The sequence below is a fragment of the Malania oleifera genome, chromosome 10, assembly GCF_029873635.1.
Source record: "Malania oleifera isolate guangnan ecotype guangnan chromosome 10, ASM2987363v1, whole genome shotgun sequence".
NCBI classification, from domain to species: Eukaryota; Viridiplantae; Streptophyta; class Magnoliopsida; order Santalales; family Ximeniaceae; genus Malania; species Malania oleifera.
Window position 1 is genome coordinate 76,771,182 of NC_080426.1, and position 19,892 is coordinate 76,791,073.

At 36.5% G+C, this 19,892-nt stretch overlaps 1 protein-coding gene across 5 annotated transcripts in view; it reads left to right on the forward strand.

The window, feature by feature from the left end:
- LOC131166263 (BEACH domain-containing protein C2) overlaps nucleotides 1–19,892 on the forward strand; it is a 116,547-nt gene that overhangs the window by 13,194 nt on the left and 83,461 nt on the right. For all 5 annotated transcript variants that reach the window (XM_058124641.1, XM_058124646.1, XM_058124643.1 and 2 more), the window contains exons 4-7: nucleotides 674–1,387; nucleotides 15,827–15,961; nucleotides 18,160–18,264; nucleotides 18,452–18,565. In XM_058124641.1, the coding sequence (XP_057980624.1) occupies nucleotides 674–1,387; nucleotides 15,827–15,961; nucleotides 18,160–18,264; nucleotides 18,452–18,565 (1,068 nt within the window). The remainder of the gene's footprint in view (nucleotides 1–673; nucleotides 1,388–15,826; nucleotides 15,962–18,159; nucleotides 18,265–18,451; nucleotides 18,566–19,892) is intronic.

Here is a 19,892-nt window from a genome sequence, read left to right on the forward strand (position 1 = left end):
TTTTTTTTTTAATTTCCTCACTATCTTTTCAACTGTAGTTTGTTTAGATCCCGAGAATAACTGGAGTAATAAATCCATACATCAGGAGTTGGGGCTTCTTTCTGGAAAAAGGCTGGGTTGGCACGGATATTGCCATATAGGGGTCAATCTCACTGAATTTAAATGCATTTGATGGATAATTGTAGAATGTGTGGTGCGGGGGAACTACTGTATGGGCTGCAATATAGGTCCTTCGAGTAATAGGAATGAATTACTTCTTTGCTGTCTTTGAATGACTGCTTACGTACCCATCCGTTTGCTGAAGCATGTAACTGGATTGTGACAACATTATTATATTTCCATGGGCTTTGGACTACCTGGCTTATTATCTAAACATTTTTTCGCAGTATTGTGATTTTTTAAAATATTTTTTTCATCTTTTTACTTGATAAAAAAAAATTGTTTATGGAGAATTAAGTTCAATTCATCAATTGTTTTTATATGCTTCCTAACCCTTACTATTTGTCAATCTCGAGGACAAAATTATCCACATTTATTCTATCAAAATTGAATGTTGATTTCATTATCTTTTGCTCTGCTGAATAATTTGTGTTGATTCTTAAAGGCATTCATGTTGATTCTTAAAGGCATTCTATTTGAGCGAGTGTGTTAATTGTAAAACATGTTCTTCCAGGTTGCTCGGGTGTTACACTTGATGTATAGGCTGGTGGTACAGCCGAATGCATCTAGAGCTCATACATTTGCAGAGGCATTTATATCATGTGGTGGGATAGAAACACTTCTTGTCCTCCTGCAACGGGAAGCTAAAGCTGGTGATGATAGCATTCCAGAATCATCTATTGAGACTGGTGAAAAATTCCCACTCGAAGGATCTGAACCAGAAAGTAGTACTGAGGGATTAGAAAGTAATCAGGGCGAGGATGTTGGATCCCTGGAGGAAAAGGATTTTGTTTCCCAGGATAAAGAATTTGGATCTGATTCCTTTAGTAGAGCAGATAACTGTGCAGCTGTTTCCGTGGGCGTGAATATTGAAAGAATGGTTTCTGCTTCGGAGACTTCTTTCATGAAGAATGTGGGTGGCATAAGTTTTTCGATTAGTGCTGACAATGCGAGGAATAATGTGTACAATGTTGACAAAAGTGATGGAATTGTTGTTGGGGTCATTGGCTTGTTGGGTGCTTTAGTGCCATTGGGTTACCTGAAATTTGGATCAAGATCCCCTACAGATATGGCAGGCAAGCTTCTGGGCGATGGGCTGCATGAGGGATCTGGTACCATGTTTGATGACAAGGTTTCTCTTCTTCTTTTTGCCTTACAGAAGGCATTTCAAGCAGCACCACATCGTCTTATGACTGCCAATGTATATACAGCATTGCTTGGAGCCTCGGTATGAGATAACCATTATTTTTTCTCATATTATTTGATTTATCCCATGGCTTCTTTAAATAATCATGCTGACGGTTTATTCTATCTCCAATATTTTTCTTTGTGACAGCGAATGTAATCTGTCTTTTCTTTTAGATAACGTATTCACTCTAATATGGAAAATACCTCCACCCGTCCCTTTTTATATTAAGATACATATGTTCCAGAATGCTTTTGCTTTTCCCTTCATGTTTCATTAACCATTGTGGAATTTATAATCCTCTAAAATGTTTTTGTGTTTTAAGAGTCATTTAATTAGCTCTTCTGCCATTGGAAATGAGGTTCATGCTGAAGTTTGAGCTTGTTATTAGTGCTGCTGTTGAACTTGTGCACCTCTGCATTGCTTAAAAGTTAATACAGCTTGATTGTGTCTATGATAAAAATAATGCGTTGAAGCAGGATGTTTTCAATTATGAGGATTGGACTAATAATTGAAGACATGTTAAATTATATCCTGGGAGAGTTATCTTTAGGTTTTTGTAAAACCTGCTGCTGATTCACCTATACAAAGGGAAAAAAAACTTTTTGTTCATTCCCTTTGATATATACCCATGTTTAGTCTTTAGAATTGGGAATTGTGTTTGAGACCCCACAGCTGTGTTGCAGCCCATCCCTCGTGTACATAAACTGGTATTATAGTACTTAAAGTCATCTGTTGTTTTGTTCTCAGTCTCAAGTTTTTTGTGTTGCTGTATCTGTTGAATAGACATGTCCATGTTTACTCCTATTGAAGCATTTCCTAATCATGGTGACTTTTGAAGCTGAGAACTCTGGCTAATATAAAAGTATACAGCAGTGTTTTAAAGGCGAAGGCATAAGGCGAGGCGTTTTACCCTTGGTGAGGCACATTGAGGTGTACACCTTTTGGGAATTTAATTTTAATACAAATATATATAAAATTAAACTACATTTATTATAAATAATATAAATTTTGTTGTATAGATTATGAAATCTGCCATATAAAATTTAACACTTTAAATTGACTGTTATTGCCCTTGCAAAGCTACAACCATGTGACTATCCAAGGAACGAGTTACCTTTTTAGCCGGTAAATAAATAATAAAACACATATTGCTTGAGAACTCTAGAAGGTCCCACACGGTTCTCATATCCCATACTTCACCCTTATTTCTCTCGACTCTCTCTTGCTCTTCTAGCGACTGATACACATCGTCTCAAAGCATTGGCATGAAATTGCGAATGGCTCATGGAGATCTCACAGACATCAAATCAGATACTGTTGCAAGTCTCGCTTACTTTCTTCAGATTTTGTAGTAGGTTGGGGATTGAAGAAGCTGGCCAATGAAAGAGGGCCAAAGGTTGACGCAGAAGCTGTTTGTGTGCAACCATCTGAGAGTGAAAATGGTGGGTGAGGGCTCTTCATCTCTTGATTCTACTCACTTTCTGAATTTCTGGTCTGGTTACGAGCCATGAAGCTTCAAGCCCTAATCTATTTTCTTGGTTTTATATTTCTTTCCATTATGCATACACTTTTCCTGGCAAGGCGTGAAAGGCTTGCCTTTTTCCCTTGGGCATTCGCCTCGCAGGGAAAGTGTGCGCCTTTTAGGATTTGAGTCTTTTAAAATGTGCCTTGATGTGTTTTGGCCCAGAAAAGCCCTTAGCTGCACCTTAAGGCGTGCATTGAAAACGGCTTTCAAAACACTGGTATACAGAGTTTATAACATTTGTGACAAATAAACATGGAAGGCCTTGAAAAAAACTCGAAGCACCAGAAAAAAGGAAATGGTGGGAATATATATATTTATGGGTATAACCTGTTTTCAATGCTTTTCGGTAGAATATTGTATGGTGCTGGTCTAACCGTTGGAACCTCAATTAATAATTGTGATCTTGTGAGCATTCACATATTGGGAGTATTGTGTATTTTTTTTTTTTTGGTGATTGAAGTTCTCATATGGCGTATATTATTATTATTATTATTATTATTATTTTTATTATTATTTTGTATGGAACTATGAAAACATTGCTAAGTTTTAATACATGGTTATTTAGTCATTTAACATTATTATTAATTGTTAGGGTTTGGTTTGTAATAAGTGTTAGTTAATAAGGGTATTATGGTCATTCATATTGTACTTGACATATATTATAAATTGAGGGAGAGACCTATCATTGAGTTTAGGTCTTCCATTTTTCCCAATTATTCAACATGGTATCAGAGCATGATTCTGAAACCTAACCCCTAAGTGTTACCACCACGATCAAACCTAAGCCCAAAAGTCTAAAACCCAAAATCCACTGCATGTCTATCATCATAGAAGATTTTTCAGCAATGCTATACACTAGAAAACAGCCAGCAGCAGCAGAAAGTCAGACCAGTCGCTGGAATTTTCTGGGTGATAGTGCCAGTTCGAGAACATCAAATCCACTATAGATTTGTCAAAACCAACACCATAGTCATCCACAGACACTGCCGATCTGCTCCCCACTGAAATCCCACCTCCAGGCAGTGTCTCACGCGCCCTCATGCGCTGGATGAAGGCTGCCAGGGCCAACCTCAGTTATGGTTTTGAGCTGAATGATCCAGCAGTGATCCAATCTCTTTATTAACTTGTTTTTGGAGTTTTCATGATGTTTTTTGCCCAAAGATCTCACCTTTTTTAATTGCTCAAGTGCGGCACCCAAGGAATGGTTATTTGATGCTTCGCGAAGTAGTTTATCAATGGTTATTGAGTTTATTGGGTCTGAAACAGCGGGATTTGCTCTGTTTTTTGATTCAATGGTCTAATTCCTTCCATATATCAAAATATCAAGATGTTGGACATGTGGTTTGCTCAAAGATAGTTGTTGTTCGGTGTTAGTAACAGTCATTGGTGACTTTCTTGGAGCAGTGACAGTGCTCATAAGCTGTTTTCTGTGAGGCTATGGCAGTGTTATATAAGTTAGTCGGTGATTTCTCCATGGTAGTTTCAGTAGTTCACTTCTCCAATTGTTTCAGTGCTTAGCTGCTTTCTTGGGGCTGTCTTGTGCTGATTTATTTGTGACTTGTTCATGGTTGATCACCTTGTTCGTGGTTGTTCCGATTGTTCCAACAATTAATCTTATGGTCATTGGTCAGAGTTTGTGAATGTTGGGATGGAGTCTGCAGATCCCGAAACTATGGTTCCTTCGTTAATCTCTTGTTTGAGTGAACTGCGTACTGTGACTATATCAGAGGAGGAGTATTCAAGGTTTCTACAGTATCAGTCACCTCAACAAGCATCTTCTCACATTGCGTCTTTTGCCCAGAAACGTAATCCTATAGTTTGTATGGCATTTGGTATCCTTCCCACTAGTCCTTGGGTTATTGATTCTGCTGCTACTGACCGTATAATAGGTGCAACCAACTTCTTTTATGATCTCCAGTATCGTAAAAATCTACCGTAAGTTACCCTTGCTGATGGGTCCACTATTGCTGTTAAGGGGATAGGAATAGTAAATCCTGCTCCTTCCATCTCTCCTTGTTTGCTTTATACATTCCTAAATCTCCTTTCAATCTCATGTCAATTAGTAAGCTTACAAAGTCACTAAATTGTTCTGTCACATTCTTTCCTTATTTTGTGGTTATTTAGGATCTGAAGACGAGAAAGACAATTGGCACATGATGTGAGGCTCGTGGAGTTGACTACTTTGAGTTGGCTTCTCCACCCATTGCCTGCACAATCGCAGCTACACCACTTCAAATCCATTGTTGCCTTGGTCATCCGTCCTTATACAAGTTGAAACAGCTAGTTCCTACATTGAGTTCTGTGTCTAATCTTAAGTGTGAGTCTTGTCAATTGGCCAAGCATCATTGTGTTCCCTTTGCTTCCCGGGGTGACAAATGAGTTGTTAGTCCTTTCATGCTAGTCTATTCCGATATTTGGGGTCTTAGTCATGTCACATCAAAGTTGGGGTTTTGGTTTTTGTTACATTTGTTTATGACTACTCTATTGGTTATATTGAATGAAAGATCATTTTGAGTTGTTTGATATCTTTTGTGCCTTTTGTTCTGAAATAAGGATTCAATTTGATTTGCGAGCCAGGATACTTCATAGTGATAATGCTAAGAGTACTTAAGTACCAATTCAGTACTTATATGACTAGCTTTGGCATGATCCATCAGTCCTCTCATGTCCACACTCTGCAACAAAATGGGGTTTCAAAGTAGAAAAATAGACATATTCTTGAGGTCACTTGTACCCTATTGTATCAAATGAATGTCCCCAAAGTTTTTTGGTGTGATGCTATGCCCACAACTTGCTCCCTCATCAATAAAATGCCATCCTCTGTCTTTGACGTTAAAATCCCATATTTAGTTATCTTCCCTAAGGCTACTTTTTTCTCCCTTGCTCCTTGTATATTCGGTTGTGTTTTCTTTGTCCATCAATTAACTCCAATAATGGATAAGTTGGATCCTCGTGCTATATCAAATGTATCCTTTTGGGCTATTCCTATACTCAGAAAGGATATCGATGTTATAGTCCTACTTCACATCGATTTTTTGTCTCCGCTAATGTCATCTTCTTTGAGTCTACAACACACTACTTTGATTCCTTGAGTTTTGTTGACCTTAATGAGTCCCTTCCTGTGCCTTGCCTTCCAAATCCAAACCTAGTATCTATGCCGATCTTCCTACATCTTCATCCAATTTGAGTCCTTCTCGTCACTTGGATCATCCCATGCAGGTATACACACGATGACTCAAAGGGGAAGTGCCTCCTCCAGCTTCTATTGTTGTGCCTTTAGTTCCCTCGCCGGATGATCTTATCTCCCATGATGTCGATCCTCCTATAGATGTTCAAAAAGGTAAATGCACTTGTACCCAACATCTGATCGCTTATTTTGTTTGTTATGATTTCTTGTCATCCTCTTATTACTGTTTTGTTAGTACTATCTTCCGTTGCTCTTCCAAAATCTATTTCTAAAACCCCATCCCATTTTGGGTGGAGGATAGCAATGGTTGAAGAGATGCGTGCGCTACATGATAATGATACTTGGGATTTGGCACCTCTTCCTTTTGATAAGTCTGTGGTTGGTTGTTGCTAGGTGTACATTGTGAAAGTCAATCTTGATGGTTCTGTGGCTCATTTGAAGGCCCACCTTGTCGCTAAAAGGGTATGCTCAGTTGTATGGTTTGGATTATTTAGACACATTCTCTCCGGTTGCTAAACTTGCCTCAGGGTGTTTGTTCATTTCTTTGGTCACCACTTGTAATTGGCCTCTACATCAGTTAGATGTGAAGAATGCTTTCCGACATGGTGATCTTGATGAGGAGCTATATATGGAGCAACTAGCTGAGTTTGTTTCTCAGGAGGAGTCAGGCTCAGTATGTTGACTTAAGAAATCATTGTATGGATTAAAACAATCTCCAAGGGCATGGTTTGGCCATTTTAATGTTGTAATACTTGAGTTTGGCCTTCATTGATGTGTAGTAGATCACCCTGTTTTTTTATTGTCATACTCCATTTAGAAGGATTTTGCTTATTGTGTATGTGGATGACATTGTGATCATTGGTGAGATGATTGAGGCATCCAAGACCTAAAACTTTTCCTACAGAGTAAGTTTCACACCAAGGACTTGGGACCATTGAAGTACTTCTTGGGTATAGAAGTATCGAGATCTCATATAGGAACTGTATTGTCATTGAGAAAGTATGTTCTTGATCTTTTTAGATGAGACGGGGGTGTTGGGATCCAAACTTGTTGATACACCCATGGATCCCAATAATAAGTTAGTTCCAGATATGGGTAATTTGTTGCCTAACCCAAGTCGGAATAGGAGACTTGTTGGAAAGTGGAATTATCTCATAGAAACCCGACTAGATATGTCCTTCGCAACAAGTGTTGTGAATCAGTTTCTCGATTCCTCGTGAACACGTTATTGGGATGCAGTAATTTGCATTTTCAGATATCTCAAAGGTGCACCAGGGATAGGTCTCTTATATCAGGATCGGGGTCACACTCATATTTAGGGATATACAAATGCAAATTGGGCGGGTCACCTTCCGATCAAAGATCGACAACCGGGTATTGTATCTTTGTCGGTGGAAATTTGGTGTCTTGGAAAAGTAAGAAACAAACTGTGGTGCCCAAGTTGGCCGCTGAGTCAGAATATAGGGCTATGGCACACACTACATGTGAACTTGTTTGGCTGAAGAAAATGTTGAAAGAATTAGGTTTTAGACATTCTTAGCCTTTGGAGTTGATGTGTGATAATCGAGCTTCTATTCATATTGCCTCCAACCCTATCTTCCATGAGCGGACAAAGCACATTGAAGTTGATTGCCATTTTATTTGAGAGAAACTTGTACAGAAGCTCATTACGACCACCCATGTGAAGTTCGAGTTTCAGCTTGCTAATTTGTTAACTAAAGTCTTGGGAGGTGCTCATGTGAAATTCATTTGTAACAAGCGAGGAGCATATGATATATATATATATATATATATATATACTCCAACTTGAGGGGGAGTGTTAATGATTATTTAGTCATTTAACATTATTATTAATTGTTAAGAGTTTGGTTTGTAATAAGTTAGTAAGGGTATTATGGCCATTCCTATTGTACTTGACATATATTATAAATAGATGGAGAGACCTATCATTGAGTTTAGGTCTTCCATTTTACCCAATTATTCAAAACCCAAGAAGCAGAATTTTAGTTTTAGTAAGGATCTATTGCGATTACGACCTTCTACCTCTCTCTCTCTCTCTCTCTCTCTCTCTCTCTCTATTTGTGAATGGGTTTGAGGGGCTTAGACCATTCAAGATCGAGGTTCCAACGAAAGGCCCTCTTCGAGATTTGTTTAGGTTGAGGGTGTGCTATTTGAGCTGAGATTTGAGAGGTAGGGTGGAGTACCACCTGCGGATAATTCTAGGCACTCTTATTCTACTCATGGAGGAGGTAAAATGGCGAGGATTTAGAAGCTTAACAATTGATGGAGAAGATGGGCTTTTTGGTGTCTGATCCTGGAGTTGATGAAGTTTGTTTGGTTGGGGGTTAAAGGAAGATGAAGAAGGGCCTATGGGAATTAGAAAATATGCAATATTCAGTGAGTTGTGTTGGAAAGGGTTTAAATAGGGGATTACTTATCCAGTTTTTAAATTAGATTCTTTGTTTTTTGTTTATTTTTTTGTTTTTAAAATTTCTTTCTTGAAAATTTCTTGTCCTCTTTTAACTTTCTTAATAAACATTTTATTATTTAAAAAATTTTGTATTCAAAGGATTTAGAAATTAAGGCTTTTGTATTTGTTTAGGAAGTTTGAAAGTTTAGGAATTTTAGGTAATTTATGATTGCTTTGGGTGTTTTAGTTATTGTGGGGTTAATACAACAACAACAGCAACAACAAGCCTTAAGTCCCACTAGGCAGGGTCGGTTACATGAATCCTTTTTTTCCAATTCACCCGATTAAGTGCGTTTTCCTCAATTAGATTAAAGGCTATTAAATCCTTCCTCCCTACCTCATTCCATATCCCTTTTCATGTTAGAAACAATGGCTAACTCACTCCTCCTCATAGGTGCTGTACTAAGCATGCGTTTCAAATGCCCAAACCATCTAAGTCGCCTCTCTCTTATCTCGTCTTCTATTGATGCTATGCCTAAATTATTGCATATATGCTCATTTTTTTTATTTTATCTTTTAATGTTATACCACTCATCCACCTAAACATTCACATTTTAGCAACTTTTACTTTTTGTACATGTTTCTTAGCTGCCCAATATTTTAAACCATAAAGCATAGCTGGCCTTATGGCCGTCTTATAAAACTTCCTTCTAATTTTAAGGGTATTCTATGATCACACAACACACCTGACGCACTCCTCCATTTTATGCAATTTGTTTTAATTCTATGTACTACATCTTCTTCAACTTCCCCTTTCGCTTGTAGAAATGATCCAAGATATCTAAATCTGTTAGTGCTAATAATTTCTTGATTATCAAGTTTAGTCTTCTCTCCACTACTACTTATATTTCTGAAATTACATTTCATATACTCTGTCTTATTCTTACTGATTCTGAAACCTTTAGAGTCTAATGCGGTTCTACAAAGTTCTAGCTTAGATTCCACTCTGCTCCTACTATCTCATCGATCAACACAATATCATCTGCAAACAATATACACCAAGGGATCTCATTTTGGACATTCCTAGTAAGTTTATCAATCACTAGAAAGCTATCTTTTAGAGTTATCACCTCTTCATTCCCTATATTAAATTCTTGGTGGGTGGAGGTAGTAATATCCGGTTTTGGAAAGATCCTTGTGAAATTAGGAATAGCTTCCCTAGAGGGGGGGTGAATTGGCTTTTAAAAAATTTTCTTTTAATTCCTTTTTAGAATTCTTAAACTTATTTTATTTCTTTTAACCAATTCGTGACTTGTTTGTTTAATTTGTTAAGCACTCAAGAACTTAGTTTCTTTATTGAATCCTTAACCATACAAACATCCAATCATTCAACCAAACCAATCAACTATAATTAGAAAACAAACAACCAAGCCAATACACAACACTTATGTAATATAAAAACTCAAGATGGTTCTTTGTTTATATTAGCCAAATTTGAACCAAGCCTTGTATAAATGACTTTGCTTCTTCAATATGATGTGCAATATAAAATCCAATCACTCTTTCCAAATATTTAGAATTTAGATAAACTCTTAGTTAATTTCTCTTTGGGATGTTTAACCAAGTAACGTACTCCCGTATGGTTTCCGCAAGATATGGTTTAACCAATGTACTCCCTTTTGGTTTCTGCAACCCAAATCAAAATAAAACTTTAAGTTTACTTGATTCCCAAATATACGTAGTATATATGATTTTCAATTTAAACCATCCACGCAATTTAAATATGTACTGAAAATAAAGAGTAGGGAAAGAGAGAGTGAGACGGAGATTTTTACGAGGTCCGGCTTATACCCAGCTTACGTCCTCACCTTTGGTAAATCAGCAAAGGATTCACTAAACCTATTCCTTTAATGGGTGGAACAAACCTTTACAACACTCCTTGGTTAAGGCTAGAGCCTGCCTTCTCCAAACGATATCCCCTCGTCCGGTCACTCCTTAACTAGGCTAGAGCCCGCCTCTCTAAGCAATATTCCCTTGCTTAGCCAATGATCCAAACAACCCTTGGAATCGTCAATCAACAAGATAAAGATCAAATAGATGCATACAAAGAACTTGCTCCTCAAAGAGCTGGTTAGTACACCAATTACAGCACAACTAATATACTTCAAAGTAAATCACAATATGGAAATTAACTTGAAGTTCAATGAAGTATATCACCAATTAATTCTTTCAATTATTGAGAGATTTAGAATTTGTAACACAATTCCGGTGGACGAAGATCAACAAAATCTTAGTTGAATTCGTGCACAATATGTGAGCTTGAGAGCAAGAGAGAGCCTTGAGAATTTGAGAGCAATTTGAGAGAGACTGAATTTTTTCAGAATTTGAATTCTTGGTGTATTGATTCAATGATCTTTGAGGCTTATTTATAGATTTTAAAAGGTATGTAACTTGGTCCCCAAGTGTGTTGAAGTATCCCCTAAGTTTCCATAAATTTTGAGCTCCAAACAACCCCATTTAAAAATTTGACCATTATGAAAAAATTCATAACAGCTGCGTGACAGATGACTGTCCATTAAAACAAAGGGGCAGAAAGGTGGCAGTCGTCTGTCCAAACCCACACAGATGCCTCATTTTGCTTTGACAGTCGTCTGTCATGCTGTCAGCTTTGAGCACCCTTCAGTCTTTTGGTCATAACTTTTTCTGTATAACTCCAAATTTGATGTTCTTGGTGTCAAATGAAAGCTAAGAGAAAATCCTAAAACTTTCTTGTTGAACACATTTTAAAATAAGGACAATTGGATGGAGAAAAATGTGCATCCATGCAGATGTAGAAAAATTGACAGCATTTGAGAAATCATCTTTTTGGTGCTTTGCATTCCAAAATTGATTCTAACCTTTTTAAAACAATTTTTGACCTTATAAAAATATTTTCCAAGTATGTTCAAAGGTATCTAGGTCCAATAAATTTACCTAAGAGCTTCATGTATCCATATTGAAATTCTTTGAAGTACTTACATGAAATTTTCTAGACTCTTTCAATTCTTGAATTCCTTGAGGCCTTTATACTTGTTTCATCTTTCTTTGAGCTTTCCATGTTGATCACTTGGGCTTTCATTCTTTGAAGCTTTCATCAATTTAATCCTCATGCTCTCATGATCTTCAAGCTTTATCTTTAAATCCATTTTTGAATCCATGCTTTAAGCTTCATATTGAATTCCTTCTTTGAAGTACAAGCTCTCATGAACTCATTAACCTTGCATTCTTCATTTAGTCCTGAAAATACATCACTTAACATAGCATGTTAAGATCCACTTGTTTGTTAGCATCAAAATGGGATATTAAGCCTTGTAAGGCCAACACCTTGGTTGGGGAATGTAGTTTTGTCCACCTCTTTTCCATGCCTTTTTCGCCTAATCTTAGGGCAGGATGAGTCCATTTCTTCTTTTTTGTCGATCCAAGTGGTCCTTTGCCTTCTTGGGATTTTTACTTCTGTAGATTGTTAAATGATAGGGAGATGGGAGAGTTATCCTCTTTTCTAGTCTTGCTAAATAGTTGTCATTTTTCTTTAGAGGTGGATAGACGATCTTGGCCTCTGAATCCTTTAGGGGTTTATTTGTGCAAATTTTTTTGTTATTTTTGAATAGGTTGATTATTTCTTTTCCTCTGTATAGTTCCATTTGGAAGGCCAAAATCCCCTTTAAAATTAAGGCTTTTATCTGGTTGGTTGCGCTTGATAGAATTAATACCAATTAACTTGCTGCAGGTTAGGAGACCTTTGAATGTTATATCATCAGACATTTGTTCTATGCTTTAATTTTTTAGAATCATTGTCGCATTTGTTCACTCATTGTGACTATGTTTGGACTGTTTGGAATAAGCTATTTGGTATTTTAGGCGAATGTTGGGTGAGTTCTAAGACAGTGGAGGATTTTTGGGCAGTGACTTTTGCTGGATTTGGCAGGAAAAAGGAAAGGGCAGCACTTTGGAAATGTGTTTTTTTTTTTTTTTCCCCCACGTTTTTTTTTGGGGTTCGGGTGGAGCATAATGCGCGCATTTTTCTACGGAAGAAGTCGGCTCAGTTGCTGGTTTGGGAAAAGATACATTATTTGACTTCTCTTTGGTGTGTGGGACAAGGGAATTTTAAGGGGTTGAGCTTTTCTGATATTCAGCGTGATTGGCGTTGTGTGTTGGAGTGTTAGTTCGTGATGGTTTTTTTCACTTTTGTTCTTTAGTCTGTAGGTTTTTCCTTCGTGTTTTTAATCTAGATTTTCCAGATTTTGTTAAGGAGATGTCTTATTCTACTAGATGTAGTCTTATCCTATTAATGAATTCTTATTTTATCATAAAAAAACATATATATATATATATTATAAATTGCAAAATATAACTTATTCAATGATACTACATGGCTGTAGACCTGGTGATCATCAATCAATGTCTTTCTAAGGTGTTTTGCGGGCATGATAATTTCAAAAGAATAGATATAATTTACTCCTGTGTAGATCTAAGTTGGAGGCTGTTTGAGTCTTGGAAATTTGGTGTCTGAAAACATTGCTTTATTGGGTAAATGGCTGTGGTGATTTCCTTGAGAGGATAACTTTCTTCAACATAATGTTACAAAAAGTAAAATTTGCTTACCTTCTTGTGGGTGGGATACTAATAGGTGTTTAAGATGTTCTATGGGGAGTCCTTGGAAAACTATTGCTCAGATTTATCCTTTGATTATTGCTTATACTTAATATGTTGTGGGCAGTGAGTTCGGATCTTTTTTTGGGAAGACGATTGAGTGGGGGATTATGTGTTTTCCATTTCATTCCCTTGTTTATATCATCTCTCTTTAGTGCATAATAATGTCATTCAGTTGGAGTTGGGGTTGGGATTCCACAGATGTTTATTCTTCAATATCTTTCTTTAAGAATTTACCAAATCGTCTTTCCCCTCCATTGTTTCACTGGAAAGCCAAAGTCCACTCTCAGAGTAAGGCATTTACATGGTTGGTTGTTCTTGATAGAGTTAACACCAACAATATGCTGCAGAGTAGGAAGCCTTTGAAGGTGTTATCTCTTGATTTTTTTGTGTGTTTTGATGGCTCGAATCTGCTTCACATCTTTTGTGTGTAGCCTTTTCTCTTGGGGGATCTGGAATAAATTATTTGCTGGTTTTGGGTAAATTTGGGTTTGCTTGGATTCTGTGAAGAAATTACTTCATATTGCTTTTACAGTTATTAGAAAGAGTAGCTACGGATTTAATCTTGTGGACTTGTGGCATCTTTGCAGTTTTATGGGTGATTTAATCTTTTTTGAGAAGAGGAATTTTGATATTTTGCTTTGGGATTGGATTAAGTGGCAGTTTTCTGGTCTTTTGCAGCTGATGATTTTAAAAGGTTTCTCAAATCAGATCGGAAGGCATTTTTTGTTTTGACTAGTAAATATGTTACATTCATTGCACATGATTGCAAGTAAATAACATTGTGATATTTGTAAATATTTTTATAATTTTTAATGAATTTTGGATATATTTTTAGTACAAATTAATAATATATTCTCATAACTAATTTACAAGTATTAAAATATGAATATTCAAATTATAAAACTTACTTGTCACTTAAAACTATAAAATGCAAACGTATACATGATATACCATTATGACACCATGTAGATACATAGACAAAAATTTTTTAATACATGATATGATATGATCGAAGTGCTCTAACTAAAATTATGAAAAATATTAAATTTTAATATTTATGTAACATTATACATAAAAAAATTTAATGAATACATATACATTTTTACATATTTTTATTTTGTAAAAATTCAGTATTACTTCTTTCAATGAAAATATTAATAAATTTGTTGTAATTTATAAATTGTGATTTTCTACCTAAAATCTTTATTTGCTTTCTATATATCATATAGAAATTTATTTCTTTTAAATATATTTGATCCCACTTTCAAAAGATAAGGATGTTAATTTTGTGCACAAAATGATTTATACTATTCATCATTTTATATATAGTATTAAAGTTCATCTTTTTTAAAATATTTGGCATTACTTTTAAAATATTATGATACTTTGTCTATAAATTGATCTCTAATATTCATTTTTATATATAGTATTTGAATTTATATTCTTTTAGGAATTTTTTGTCTTACTTTCAAAAGATAAGTATATTTTTGGCCACAAAATGATTTACACAATTCGTACTTTTATATGTAGTACAGGTTTTGTTTCTTCATTGCCCCTTTACTTGGGTTAAAAAAAAAAAAAAAAAGGGCAGCCCGGTGCAGAAAGCTCCCACGTATGTGGGGTCCGGGGAAGGGGCACACCACAATGCCCCTTTACTTGGGTTGTCTGGGATAAATTATTTGGTATATGTGGTGAAGACTGGATTTGTCCCTCCATTTTGAAGACCTTTTGCTCTATCACTTTTAGAGGCTTTGAAAAAGGATAGGAAAGCCTTGTGGCGATGCACCATTATGGCTGTTATTTGGCGTGTTTGGTTGGAGAGAAGTGCCAGAATTTTCAAAGGGGTGGCCATAGACCGGCCACAGCTAATAAATTTGGTTTGGAGCAGAGTGGTTTATCTGGCATCACTGCGGGTGCCCGCTAATGGCTGTTTTGTCATGTTTCTCTGGAAGACCGGCAGCAGGACTGGTTGGCTCTGCTTCACTGAGTTGGATTTCAAATTATGATGATCTCCTAATGTAATTTTTTATTATTGTTGTAAAGGGAGGGTTTCTTATGCTCCCGGTTTTTCTTTTGTTTTCTACCTTTTCCTTTCATTGTACATTCTTTTTTCTTCTAATAAATTTCTTTGTTTATAATATATATATATATATAGTATAGATGGTTTTCTTGTCTATTTTGGTTTCTTCTTTTAATAGGAGGATCTTTTTCTCCTCTTTGTACATTCTTTCTTCTTCGATGAATATATTTTCTTTTGTATAAAAAATTACTGTTATGCAATTTTCCTTTAAATTCCAGTCTCTGAGAAATTTTGATTTGTTTAATGGACTTTATCCCTTCAGTGTTATTTGAATTTTATAAATGCAAATCTTTATCCTTTCCAAAGTACCTATTCAGTGGGGAGTTTTTCTTTGTATGTGGTTTGTCATGGTAGGAAAAATTGATGCATTTAATCCTGTATTGTCCCTCTAATGTTTTCCAGAGATTTATCCTGAAAATTGTGGAAAAGGATTCATGTAGCCAAATCCACCTAGTGGGACTTAAGGCTTTTTTTTGTTGTTTCCTGAAAACATAATTAATGTCAATGCATTTTAAGCTATCCTAGCTTCATTTTGACTTTCTGTATGAGAATCTCATCTGTTTCTTTCTGTCTTTATTTTCCAGATTAATGCTTCTTCAACAGAGGATGGATTGAACTTCTATGACTCTGGCCATAGATTTGAGCATTTACAGCTTTTGTTAGTTCTTCTACGTTCACTCCCTTATGCATCTAGAGCATTGCAAAGTCGAGCAATACAGGTATTTCCTGCATGTTATTCATGCTTGATCATAGGAACTCTCTCTCTCTCTCTCTCTGCATGCTCGCACGCATACTCCATATGCACTTTATCACAGGAATATCTTATTTGTATTGCTTGGATCACAGGATTTTGGTGTGAGGAGCATTCAAAATTCAAGTGTATCCAGTGCTTGTACGCATGCGATTGCTTGCTGAACCTTTTTGTGCACTTGTGCATTTCATATAAATATTATAAATATATCCCATATGGCTTTAGTGTGTTGCCCATATGGGTTGTTATTATAAGCTATATTTTGGGAGGAAACACAAATAAAATGCAGAGAAATAAAAATATAATTATGCCATGACACCTAAAATATAACTTAGTTTGATAGACATGTTCAGCGAAAAGTTGAAGAATTTGGCATATGAAGGTTCATACTTGCATCCTCACAACTGTATATACTTTGTGAAACTGAATAAAGAGTAGTGGAATATGACTTAATTTGTAAACGCATTTATCCAATGCTTTTCAACACACAAAAGTAATGGGCTGATGATAAGCTGAAGTATGATGTCATCTCCTACCCTCAAAATGAGACTAAACCATAGTAGTCGAAGGCGCGCCTAGGTGCGAGGTGCAGTGGGGCGACGAGGCTAGTGTCTCATCAAGGTTGAGGTGAGGCGACCTTCAAGAGGTGCAGGTAGGAGCAGTGAGGCACACTGAGACTCACTGCGCCTGAGATATCTGACCTTTTAACTTCATTTATTTTTATTAACCTTTTAAGAAAGAAAACGTAACCAGACTCGAACCAGCCCTAGCCCTAGCCAGAGGCTTCGACTTGAACCAGCAGGTCCAGGCTTCATCTTCAAGCCTTCAAACCAGCACGAAACCAGCAGTCCAGGCTTCGTCTTCATGTCTTCGAGCCTTTTCCAGCAAGAGAGCCATCACAGGAGCCCTTCCTCTTCGAGGTTCAAGCCTTCGAACCAGCACATTCTTCATCCTTGAGCCTTTGAACCAGCATGAAACACCTTCATCTTCAACCCTTTGAGTCTTCGAGCCTTCACCAGCAAGAGAGCCTTCATAAGAGCCCTTCGTCTTTTGAGGTTCAAGCCTTCGAACCAGCACGACCTTTGTCTTTGAGTCTTCGAGCCTTCCGCCAGAAAGAGAGCCTTCGCCAGAGCCTTCGAACGAGAGAGAGGCTTCAAGCCATTGAGTCGTCATCGCCAGTCTTCGTGATTCGTCAGGCTGCTTCAAACTAGTAAGTCTTCTTCTTCTTCTTCTTCTTCTTCATCTTCTTTAGTATTTTGCAGCTGCTGTTGCCTTCTTCTTCCTAGGCTTCTTCTTCTTCTTCACTTCTTCTTCTGCTTCTTCTTTTTCAGCTCTTCTGCTTCTTCTTTTTCTGCTCTTCTTCTGCTTCTTTTTCTTCTTCTTCTTCCTCAGGGCTCACTATTTTGCTGCTGCTGCTGGTTGCTGGTGGCTGGCAGGTTGCCCTGCTCTTGGCAAGTTATAGATTAACTTGCATTAAGTCACTATGTTGATGCTTTTGGGCGTTTGGCCTGGAAATTTCATTTCCTTTCTGATTTGAAGCTTGAACTCTTGCATGTGTAACTACTTGTGTTGAACTATGTTTGTTTCACTTGGAACTTGGTTGTCATAATTTCTATGCATTTATGTTTTGGTATTGAATATTTGGAATTTAAAATTCTAATATTACTATTGATGTTTTTCATATATCAATTACCCATCAAATAGGCATTGTACACAACAATTTTAATAATTTGTGAGGCGCATGACTTTGCCTCGCGCCTCGGCCCCAAGTACCCTTTGCGCTTCAATGTGCCTTGCGCCTTTGACTACTATGGACTAAACTCATGGCATATTTAATTATAAAACTTTGCTGTGCAATGACTAAATATTTTTCATTTTTTTTTAAATAATTAAGTACGCAAAAATCCTTTTATTTAACATACTTCTCATTTAATTTTTATGATAATTGAAAATGTTAAAAAAAACTGTTTTAACAAAGAGAATATGGAAAACCATCTCTGCATTTAAGCCATATACACTTTAATGCCTGCAGTAATTATTCGCATATCATGTAATTAAAAAAATTTCCGTTTGCATTCGTGGTCATTGTATTGTTTTTTATTTTTATTTTTATTTATTTATTTATTTTTTTAAGTTTCTAAACCATTAGTTTCTGTATGATTTCAGGATCTTCTGTTTTTGGCTTGCAGTCATCCAGAAAACAGAAACAGTCTCACTAAAATGGAGGAATGGCCAGAGTGGATTTTGGAAGTTCTTATTTCAAATTACGAGGTAATATTGTCTTTCTAGAATATGAATTTTTTTAATGTTCATTTGTAACTTCTGTGAGGAATATGATAAAGGTTAATTATTGTTGTAAACTTATGCATTTTGCTAACAATGGTCATTATCTATTAACTTGTCATATGTCTCAACTTCACAATTTTTTTTTTCTTAATTCTATAATTTGTCCCAACAGATGGATTTGAGTAAACATTCATGTCCTGGAAGCTTAGGAGACATAGAAGATCTTGTGCAAAGTTTCCTGATTATAATGCTAGAGCATTCAATGCGCCAAAAGGATGGATGGAAGGTTGATATTCTTTTTCCCCCGAAAATATTCCCCCAGTTCAATATTTTCCTAACTTGCTTGCTGTTTTTCTTGCTTTTGGCCTTTTTTAATTTATTCCTTCTGCTGAATACTGTTGCTGATTAGCTGACAACATTGAGGACTGGTCATTGTTTTATAGTAGGAAAGCTGGCAACTTGTGTGCATTGTGAACTCGGTCACTCTGTCAGTTTACTTAATCTTCAAGTTATTACGAAATTAGTTATTATATAAATGTTTCAAGTGTAAAAATAGTGGGTCTGTTTACAAGTCATCCCAGAGACCAGGAAAAGCAAAAGGATATGCAGTCTTTTCTTGTTTTTACTTGTTTTATCTTTGTATTTGTTTTCCTGTTTTGTTTGGGATGGTTTCACATGCTTCTTGTATATTCTTCCTTCTTTTATTGATGCTCTTTTTTTATGAAAAAATTATATCATATTATACACCATTATTATGATATTTATATATTTATATTATTATATTTTCGAAATAGTATAATAATATATTTTATCCTATAGTAAAATATTGTCACATGCTTCTTGGATGAAGTCCTTGCAAGAAAGGGTTTTGGTGAGTGTTAGTGTCGTTGGATTAGGGGTTGCTTGTCTAATGTGTGGTTCTGGTGATTGTGAATGGTGAACCTAAATCCTGGTTTAATGCTTCGAGGGGCATTAAGCAAGGTGACATATTATCCCTCATTTAACTCGTCCCTGTAGCTGATCCGTTGTGTAGGATGGTGGATAGGGCTGTGGAGAGAGGGTTGGTAAGAGGTTTAGAAGTAGTGAGGGAGGAAGTGGTGGTTTCTCATCTCCAGTTTGCTGATACCATTTCTCTTGATGATCATGACCCTTCTTTCACAAGAATTTTGGGTATTCTCCAAATTTTTGAGGGGGCGCTTGTTCTTAAAATTGATATGGGGAAGAGTGGATTAGCAGATTTGAATATGCCTGCAGAGTGTGTTAGGGAGTGGGCTATTGAAGTGGGGTGAGGCATTTTTGGATTGGCTATTGACTTACTTGGGGTTCCTTTGGGGGAGTAATCCTGGAGCTGCAAATTTTTGGAATCCAGTAGTGGGGAGGGTGGCGAGGAGATTTGATGGATGGAAGAGGGCAATTTTCTCTTTTGTGGGGAGAACCTTGATTCAGGCTTGTCTTTCTAGCATTCAGTCATATTTCCTGCCTAGTTTTAAGATTCCAAATGGGGATTGCTGGCAGGCTTGAGAGAATTATGAGAGACTTTGTGTTCTAGTGTGGGGGGTAAGAGGTTTGTAGATCTAAGGAAGAGGGAGGGCTGGGTCTAGGTAAGTTGGTGT